This window comes from Eurypyga helias, unplaced genomic scaffold, assembly GCF_000690775.1.
Source record: "Eurypyga helias isolate BGI_N326 unplaced genomic scaffold, ASM69077v1 scaffold37906, whole genome shotgun sequence".
Lineage (NCBI taxonomy): Eukaryota > Metazoa > Chordata > Aves > Eurypygiformes > Eurypygidae > Eurypyga > Eurypyga helias.
The window spans coordinates 4,913-15,184 of record NW_010259156.1 but is presented as its reverse complement, the minus strand read 5'-3'; the positions used below and the strand labels follow the sequence as shown (position 1 = coordinate 15,184).

Sequence of the window (10,272 nt, the reverse complement as noted above, 5' to 3'; positions counted from 1 at the left end):
TACAACATGCAAAACAGCAGTGGGTCTCCATTCCCAGTGGAAAACACATTTGCTCCTTTAGCTGAAGTCACACTTGCCTACCAAAGGAAGAAAAATATTTAACTAAATCAGCAGGACAAGAAAGTGTCTGAATCAGTACCTTTAAGCCTTGTTTCATACTCTGTGAAGATTCCATACAAATTTAAAGTATATTGGTAGTGTAGCTTTTAGCAACAGTTCAAACTAGGTATTCCTGACCTCAGATAAGAAAGGCCAAAAAAATACTCAAAAAAACCCAAACAAGCCACCAAAAAAACCCCTAAACTCTTATGGCTCTTGTATTCTAGTTTTTCTTCTTCTTACTGAAGCAATCACAAATGAGTAGACAAGTTATTCCACAGTAATTCATAAACACTGAACAAACTAATATATTAAGATGCTTAGCACAAGTTGAGTTTATGCAATCAGTAACAACTCTTTCAAATTCAAACAAGATTATTTCCTTTCCTCCTTTTACAATAAGGCAACACAAGATGCACATTTAAACACAACATCTGATTAACTGCATGAAGTGGTAAAATTTCAAGGACATAACTTGTTAATTCTAGCAACCCATTCCTATCTACTGCCAGCACCTTACTTTGTCTCTAGCAATTCAATCAGAGCATTTTAATAAACGCAAGTTGCATTTGTCAAACTTACTGATTTCTGCATAAAGACTGGAGAGCATGTTGCATGCACATGAATTCTTTAGCCTTGACATTCAGATGAGCCCAGGAAAGCAATCAGCACGGCAGACACACTTTACTCCAAAGACTTTTACGTAAGAAACACTGGCAACTGAAAACCAGTTAGTTTACGTAACCATGCTTTCAGAGAACTTACATTTTTTTGCAGTGTGGGCATTTCGCTAGTGTGTTAAACCTCAGTTCCATCCACTGTAAGAAAGAAAAAACAAAAAGGTTGAAAAACTGGCCTGAGAAAAATGTTTGTTGTACTTCATGCTAAATGTCACTGTGAAAACATTTTGCTTCTCAGGCTTTCTGCGACTTGTTTCTTGCTTTCTTACCTAAATGGGATGCCCTTTTGTCAGTGGCAACACAGGACTGGGATTTCCATGTGAACATTTCCCATGACTTGACTTAGTATTACAAGATTCGCTTGACGTAATGTGGTTTCATGCAGAGGCACAGTATGGGCAACATCATAATATTAATACGGTTATTTTCCCTTCCTTCCATGACTATGAATATACCCTGAATCAAAATAACTGTGTTTTCTTTGGCACAATTACAGATTAATGCCTTTTCCCATCTTTCCCCAACCCTTGCATCATTTGTGAAAACTATTAAGTGTGTGCAGAAAGACTAGCCAAAGAATTTTTAGAAAGTGGACATCTTTGTAAGTTTTATACCAGTAAGACAAGGAACACTATTGGCTACTTACATGACATTTCAAGAAGGTGATATATAAAACCGTACGTGGTTTGGTCATAACCCCCCATGCACAGACTAAACCCCCCCGCCCCCTTCTGGAGCATCCAATTACAACACCAGTTACATAGTTGTTCCGTGTATTTATTGTTTACAAACACTTGGCCAAACTGATTCAGCATAGTTCTATTTTATCCCTTAATAAAATGAAAGCTTCTGTAATACTCCCCCTCTGAGCAACACGCTGCAGGAGCACTACACATTCCTGCCAGAGGAGCAAGTTAGCTGTTTGCCTGCATCCCTGTGAAAGCCTGCTCTATTTCCCTTAGTTCTCCAGAGGGAGAGTGGGATAAGGTGCAGTTCTCAGTACCAGGGATGGAGACAGGCCTCTCCAGAGCTGTTCTTTGAGGTCTAACTGCAATTCGAGAAACAGAAGGGAATCTAACTCCAGGACTTACATTTTACAAATACGCAATTCAACTTCACTTCTCTACACTACTCGTACCCCAGTGTAGGCAACGCCATTTCCAAAATTAGTCATTAATGATCTTACTAGAGTTTTATTTATTTTACGATTTCTGATTATTAGCCAGAATCACAGGATGGTTTGGGTTGGAAGGGACCTTAAAGACCATCTAGTTCCAACCCCACTGCCATGGGCAGGGACACCTTCCACTAGACCAGGTTGCTCAAAGCCTCATCCAGCCTGGCCTTGAACACTTCCAGGGATGGGGCATCCACAGCTTCTCTGGGCAACCTGCTCCAGTGCCTCACCACCCTCTCCGAGAAGCACTTCTTCCTAATATCCAATCTAAATCTACCCACTTTCAGTTTAAACTCATTATTAATGGACACAAACTCCAATGCACTTGGGCTCCAAACACTGATGGAAAAAAGGGGCACTGATAATCTATTTTCATTAGGAGTTAGGTGGAAGTAAGAGAAGCACTAAGTGTCATGATGCCTCCTGCGCATACCGGAAACATTTGCAGAAAAAGAAGAAAAATGCAACAATACATTAAAAGTACAAAAATCAGATCACATTACCACAGTAGGGGAAGGTTATTTTCACGTATGTTCAAATTCGTGGATTTTTGGTAGTTTTAACAAGTAGTTTAAATCATGCTTAAAGCTGATTTGTGTGTGTGTGTTGGGTTATTTTGTAGTTTTTTGGTTTTTTTAAACACATACACAGGGTGAGTGCTTTCACGTACCTGATCTTGTTTCATGTTGTTAAGAAAACCTGAGGTTACATTTACATGAAATTTAGGTCCCTGCTGAGAATAAAAACCTGTATTTTTCTAATTGAAGCAATACAATAAATGACAGCCCAAATCCCTGGTTAGATGCATTGGAACACAGATGAGGATTTCAGAGAGCTCTTCTGTGTTTCAACTGTGGACAAAACCAGACATCCACCAAGGGAATTACTAGAAGAATATGTCAAACTTGCTTCCTTCTGAGCCTAAAATAGTTCTCAGTGCATTCAGTACAAGGCAGAGGGAAAAAACACCCCAAACCCAGCATATATATATATATAAAAACACCATACATCCCCACCACCAATACAGCTGCTTCTGCCAGAAGTTTCCCCTCTGCCCTCCCCAGGTCCTTTGGGAAAGGAAAATACTTCTGCAGATTAAAATATTTCTTAGCGTTCTAAAGGATTTAAAAGGTTTTCTATTCAATTATTTTAGAAGAAATCATTTTCATATTTGATTAGTTTTAAACAAAGTTGACAGAGCACAACTGAAAGCACAGCGCTTAGCCTACAGCCGGAGGCTGCCATAGCTTGCTCCTGGCTCCTTGTCCTTGAGGGTCTCTCTAAAAGCAGGGCAGTAGCAGGAGGATGGGGGTGTATGACAACACAGGGAGCGCCCCCCTTTGCCCACCACCATTTCCAAAGGCAACTCAGCCTCAACAGCCACAAACCACCACAGGCAGAGGCCCCTGGGAGAAGTGTTGTGGGGAATGACTTATTGCTGGCAGAAACAGCAACTCAGCCACAGCCCCAGCCTCTCAAAAAAAGCCCAAGATGGATCAGATTGCGATTTAGCAAGACAGTGAAGCCCTCACCCTGCCCTCCTTTTCTGTTCTACCACTTTTTCTGCTTGTCTGAACTCCAAATCTACCAGAAACAGTGCAAATCTTAACACAGCAAGGACTCCTATCAGGTTACCAAGGAAAAAGATAATATGATGAACAAAATGTGAGTAACTAGTGAAAGTTCAGCTACAGTATTACTTCAGTACTAAGTCATTCTCCCAGCTGAGACAGAGAAACTTCAAGGCACTCCACAGCATGAAGCACACTTTTAATAATTTGTAAAAAAAAAATAATAAAAAAAAAATTATCACCTTCCATGTGCAGAAGCAAGGAAAGCTCATTCCATACTTCAGCTTTCATTTGGAAAAAAAACTTGGAAGGGTGGTGAACAAGAACACAAAACAAGCAACTGACAATTTGACTTCACCACCGCAGGGATTCGAGCTTTGCTTGTCTATTTTATTTATCTTTTAACTGCCAAAGAAAGTAAGAGAGATACCTTACCGAGCTGCACCTAGCATTACATATTTGCTTTACAATGTGGAGATATCAAAGGGCAGAAATACCCTCACAGAAGCTGAGTTTCCAGGCTGGCTAAAGCACTTCTCTTTTTGGCTTCTCTCCTCACTCTCAAACCCAAGCAATTTCCTGATTTTTCTGAACTAAAAATTTTATTTGCAGAATCTCAGACTTAACAGAAAAGGGTAGAAGCAAGACAGTGGTGGGAAAGTTGTGTAAAGTGAGAAAAAAGGGTTTATTTCTTGATAACTCGGCATAAAAGAATAAAAGCTTCAAATTTCTAATGATTTTGTGGGTTTCTTTTCAGTGTACTGTGATGTGGCAAATTGGTCTTACTGGCAGACAGGACTACAAAGTTCAAAATTACACAGTTCCCTAAAGCAGCCATCGGATCTAATGTCACATGCACAAATTCCAAAGTAGAAAACTTAGCCTTTTAAGGCATAATCTAGTAGTTATGGGCAAAAATCAGCCTTGATGACTTTGAGCTTTTTTCCCCTTACATTCATCTAGAGAAGTTCATAGTGTAAACTACAGAATTAACTGGAGCTGCACTCAGAGAAAACAAATAGAAGACAAATAAAAACTCCCATGCTAATGAAAGCCCCCCGAGATAGGTCAGTAATTTAGCAATGAGAATTTTACTTCATAACACTGACTCTCCCTGATAAAAATAAATTAAAAAAAAAATTAAAATCACATAGTAGAGATGGTCTTATGTGTTAAGAGACCACGTTACAACTTAATACCTTAACTGTTCTACTGCACTGCTTTTTGACTGTGAAGGTTTTAAAGCTGTGCTAAAAACCATAACTGCACTACAAAAAAATTTATGACTATCAGACTACAGTGTTCATGCAGGTACTTAACAGTTTGTAACCTGCTGCTATATTAAAAAAAAGGCTAAAAGAAAAGTCAACCTTTAGTAAAACATTTCTGCTTTAGAATATGTACTTGAGATGGCCTTTTTCTTCCACCGATCAGTAGTTTTACATCAGTAACATTATTCTAGATTGCATGCAATGTTGTTATTAGTTAAGGTCACCTACAGCCTTACATTTAAATAAAAAAGGCAAACAGAAAACCCAGTCCAGCTATCTCAAATTACAGACTACTGCTCTTCAGAAGGGTTATAATGGAGCATTTTATTTATTTTTTTAATATACAGGAAGAATTAGTAGATAGTATTTCTTAAGCATCTCTAGTGATTTCTCAGATAGTACATTACTTGTAAATTCCTAATCAAATCCCTCATTTGCCTTTAAGAAAACTAACAGACATTTCCTGCTCCCTGCAATCATCACCTGCTATAGTAGTTAAGCCGTTATAGCGCACCTCACCCATCCATAAACCTGAAGTAAAGATCTGAAGGCACAACTCTTTACAAAGCCCAGTACAAGCAAATCCTCCTTTTTTCCTTTCACAAAAATGCACTTGAGTATTTTCTAGCCTTTACATAACTTACAATCCTTTGTTTCAGGCACCTAACACACTTTGGTGCGGGTCCTTCAGCTGTACCACTTCTCTTGGCCATCTCCCTAACTCACAAGCATTCAAGCACTGCCAGATGATGAAACTAAAACTAACTCACTTGTGTGTTGCAGAGACTCCTCCTAAATCAAAATTCAAGTACGGCAACCCCTTATCCACGTAAAAGGCAGCAAACAGTTCAATGGCAAGAGTATTCTTGCATCCTTCCACTTCAAAACCAGAATCAACTGTCAGCCTCACAAAATCCGCACCAACTGACAGGTATGCTGATGGCAAGTGCTGTAACAAACAGCTTTTGGGGGCCCACACAGCAATGGCAGAGCTGCGCTCTTTGCCACTGTAGAACATAACCATCACTGTAAGCCTAAACAGAACCTGGCAGCATAACTTCCTTCTCCAGCCCCCTCCCCTCTCACATCACTAAGCAGTAAGACTGACTTTGGATTTCATCCATGCACGCACAGAAAGATTATTATAAGGTTTTCTTGAAATGCATGTAAAGATAACCAACTCCAGCCCATAGCACAGAAGGTGCTTTCGTTCTCAACAATGCAACAGAGCAAGGCAATATGCTCTTATAACCAACAGCTCGAGGGATAGCACAGTGAGGCAAGAAGGATAATCTGGTGCTTTACTTACAAGGAATGTATTTCCACAGTGCCCACACACCACTCGAGTTCCGTCTGGTTGAACTGGCAAGGCAGGCTGGGCTGGCTGCTCCTCCGGGATCAGCATTACTGGACCAAGAGTAATGATGCGTCTACTGTGTTAAGAACATTAGATGTACGTGTAATTAAGCTAGCAAAAGAGAAGGACGATGCGTTTAAGCAATTAGCTCAGTCGCTACCAAGTATTTCACACTTTTAAACTATAATCTGCTTTTTGAATACATGACGAACCCAGTTTTGGTCTCTGTCCAAAGTGTTTTCCTTTTCAGTTTTGAAAACATTCTCCTTCACTGTAAGTTCAGCCATGCAAGCCAGAACCCTGTAGAGATCAAAGACGTGCCATCATATGGCAGAAACACTCCTCAGGAAAATGAAATCTTAATACCCAGGCTGAGCAAGCCCATGAATTGGAATGTACATACCCACGTGAAACATGCAGAAAGAGTAAGGACTCTTCCATAACCTAGTTCTTCCCAAGTCAGATACTCCTCCTTCCCCACACTACTGGCAACCATGTCAACATAAGCAGCGTATCCGCACTCATACAGTAAAAATCCCATTCAAACTGAGTGAGCTAAAGAAATGGTTGACCAAATATAATAAATTTACTTTAAAAAACATTTTGTGAGTATTTGCTTTTATGCTCAATGTGTTTATAGTATAATTGTACATTTTGGCCATTCAAAATGTACAGTACCCAAATTACCCAACTTAAAGCCGAAAGAGGATCAGACTTCCCAGCATGAAAGACATGAAGGGAAAAATTAAAGCATTATTTAACTTGCACTGCATCCCTTTATACAAGGAAAACTGTATTATTCTAGACGGCCTCCCTTCAATCTGGAGCCTTCCACTTAGGGCATACTCCCAACTCTCTCCTTCAAGATACCCCCATTTTGCTCATCTCATCTGTAGGACAAATACATAGGCTATCTTAGGGAAACTACCAAGACGTATGCTTTTGAGATTATCTTAAAAAAATCAGGGAGTTTCTGATTCAGCCTGGCTACCAACCATATGACATATCACAACTGAAGTATCCATGAACATTTTTTTTTTTGCTCTCAGAGAATATTAGGAATGTTTTGGGTAGTTTTGGATTCAGCCTGGCTACCAACCATATGACATCACAACTGAAGTATCCATGAATTTTTTTTTTTGCTCTCAGAGAATATTAGGAATGTTTTGATGGTTTTCCCCAACACTGCATTAGTAAAGAAAAAAAAATAATCCCCAAGTCTCAAACTGTTTCAAAACCAGAACAGCCAACAGGCTGGTGACTCAGGCACTTGGTGAGGGAGAGCTCCCACTCCTGTACCCACAGACTTAGCCTTCATCTCAATTTCTCCTGTTAGAGCTGCAGCAGTTAATCAAGTTACTCCTACCTCAGTGGGATGTCTGACACCCTAAGCCCAATGCTGAGAACACTCACTACGGCTTCTTTCTTTTATACAAAACGTGTAAATTAAAGTTGAGAGCTGAGAGGAGATTGAAAACTGAACGTAAACAAAGGGAGGACAGGACTGAAGCCGACCTACTGCTCCCTCTTCCATTTCATTCTGAAGATCCCACTCTGAACTAAGCAAAGTGAGCAACCTGTGTGTTTACAGTAGCTAACATTCATAATTTCTTGCAAACTTCAAACCCAGAAACAAGAAGAGATTTTCTTCTCCATTGTTCTTTATACCATTTGTTCCTTATGAAGTAGCTAAAGTGGGAAACACATTTGAGACTACTGCTAAACACAAAAGAGTTAATGTTAAAAATAAAAATAAAGCAGAATCGACCCTAGCAACACCTGTGTCTGTACTAATTCAGTAATGCTCTGTAAGTGCCCATGTACAGAGGTCCAGGAGTGAACCTCTTTATTTTAAATATTCAACACAAAGAACATCATTGCTTTAAAGAAAACTATCCAAGGCACTTACAATTTTTTATTCTTACCAGTTTGGTCTTGGACAGCCTATTTTCCGAGACGTATCCTTACAGATAAGGAGACAGTTACACTGACATCTAACATACTTCTTCCCTGAAGGAGGGTTTTTGATTGGCTAAACAGCGAACAAACAAACAAACAAAAAAAAACAACCAGAGAACACACATCAGCAGTCATAGCAATTCACTTTTTTCCTCATAACAGTGTGACAAAGCAGAACAACTTCAGTGACAAGTTTGTGCTAACAAAGAAATACAGTTCCTCTTACAGAGGAAACTTGAGTCAAGACAAACTTAGTTTTCTCTCTTCCAAAGAAGCGCAAATTTCCTCCCTAGAACAAACAAGATTCTGCAAACTAATGGAAAAAAATTCTTATTTTTGCAGTGAAGAATTCAAGACTTCAGTGTAGTTATTTTGCAAAATGCAAGATTAAGTAGCCATTAAAAAAAAAAAAAAGTCACAACATCAAACAAGCCTCCCTGCCTGGCACAACAGCTTTGTTCAGCAGTGGAAGGATCACAGTCCGGTTCTCAGTCACCAAGAGAGTATGTAGACATCACTGAACTGTACCCTTATTTTGAACCGTACTGGAATTATCCCTTTCCAACCTGGAAGTCAAGTTTCTGGGTCCCTTTCCTACAGCAAATCAAAAGCTGCAAGATACTTTGTTTGGCTTGAAACGTTATATATTGGCAGGGAAAATGAGTATTAATGGCAGGTTCTCTACCCTCCGAGTGGGGAGGGAGAAAAAAAAAAAAATCCATTTTCCTACAGTTTTAAGGCTTCCTGTTTTCCAGACAAAATTTAAAAGTTTTTATAAAATAAATACAATCCAGTGTTTTTCACACAAATGCACCCAATAGCTGTGGAGACTGCAGTATCAAAACCTGAAACTAAAAGTGGCAGGAAGGGAAAAAAAATAGAAGCAGGAGGCCAAATACTGAAGATTTTAATTAAGAAAAGGGGAAGAGAAGCAAAAAAGGTCTGTGATCACTGGAAAAGAAAACGGATGCATTTCAAAACTGTTGTGCTGTAGTTTGTTAGCAAGCTAACAAATTGACTGAATAGTACGGTGTGGGTTAGTTACTTTTTTTCCTTCCACTCTTAAGAGTTCTTAATTCCTCTTCATACCTCCAAAACCTGTTTCACCCTTCTTTACAGAAAAAGTCATTACTTCGACAACATCTTTGCTTTTTTGTCCTCCTCAGAAGGAAGCATCCTGTGCAGCCAGCCCAACAGCAGGAAGATTTAGTCTAACTGCTTATAGCCACCCTTGTGCCTGCAACCCTTGAACCTGCTCACCAGCTACACCAGCAGCACTGACAGGCCCCTTGCAGGGACGGCAGGAAGGGACTCACCCTTTGCAGGCGAGGGCATGAAATTCTACGGACGACATCCTTCAACATCACCAACCCCACTTCCCTCCACAAAACACTGAAAACCCGTTTTACCGTGGCTTCGTTGCAAACTGTGCACTTAACAACATGCTGGTGTAGCTTGCCATCCAAATTGATGAGCGACTGGCACACGCGGCAGTTGATTACAGGAACGCCGCTGGCATCGGGACTCGCAATGGCAGTGTACGGAGGAGGAAGCTCTGCTGCAAGAGATCAGGAAGTCTCAGTGGGAAAAAGAAACGGGATCCTAAAACACTGTCAGCAATGACAGTCACTAACAGCCACAAAAAAAAAAATCCCAATCAAAGTTCATGACCAGTATAAGCATAAAACAAACCTATGTTTGCTTTCCCCTTCCCCACAACTCCTCTGTGCCCAAACATCAACCGTAGCTGTACATAAAGCATACCAGCAACACAAACACACCATAAATTACCCCAGAAAAGTGGATCAGATAAAAAAAGGCTCTTCTATGCAACTTTATTTTCAAACCAAATTTTTACAGTCTTTAGAAGAAGGGGAAACGGTGGGGGGGAAGGATCTCCAAACAAACCTCAAACCCACCACAGATTATTAGCTACCAGAGACCAGCTTCTGGGGAAAAACAACAACAACAAAAAAGAGCATTTATAAAGATCTGGAGACACTGAAACAAAGATAACTGCTTATCACAAATACTTTAGGTAAAAATAGAGGAAAGTTCTGTTAAGGAAGCAGGTCTTGGATGGGAAGTGGCATGAAGTGCTTCTTTCTTGAGTGCAACAACAGCAAGTTTATGCCATCTTCAAGACGAAAAAGAAAAA

General features: G+C 39.9%; 1 protein-coding gene across 1 annotated transcript in view; it reads right to left on the bottom strand.

Annotated features, from left to right (window-relative positions):
* TMEM55A (transmembrane protein 55A) overlaps positions 1–9,679 on the bottom strand; it is a gene marked incomplete at its 5' end in the record, with an annotated part of 18,155 nt that extends 8,476 nt beyond the window's left edge. The window contains 4 exons of the mRNA XM_010154597.1: positions 865–917; positions 6,108–6,231; positions 8,081–8,187; positions 9,524–9,679. Of these exons, the coding sequence (XP_010152899.1) occupies positions 865–917; positions 6,108–6,231; positions 8,081–8,187; positions 9,524–9,679 (440 nt within the window). The remainder of the gene's footprint in view (positions 1–864; positions 918–6,107; positions 6,232–8,080; positions 8,188–9,523) is intronic.
* Between the last annotated feature and the right edge of the window lie 593 nt (positions 9,680–10,272).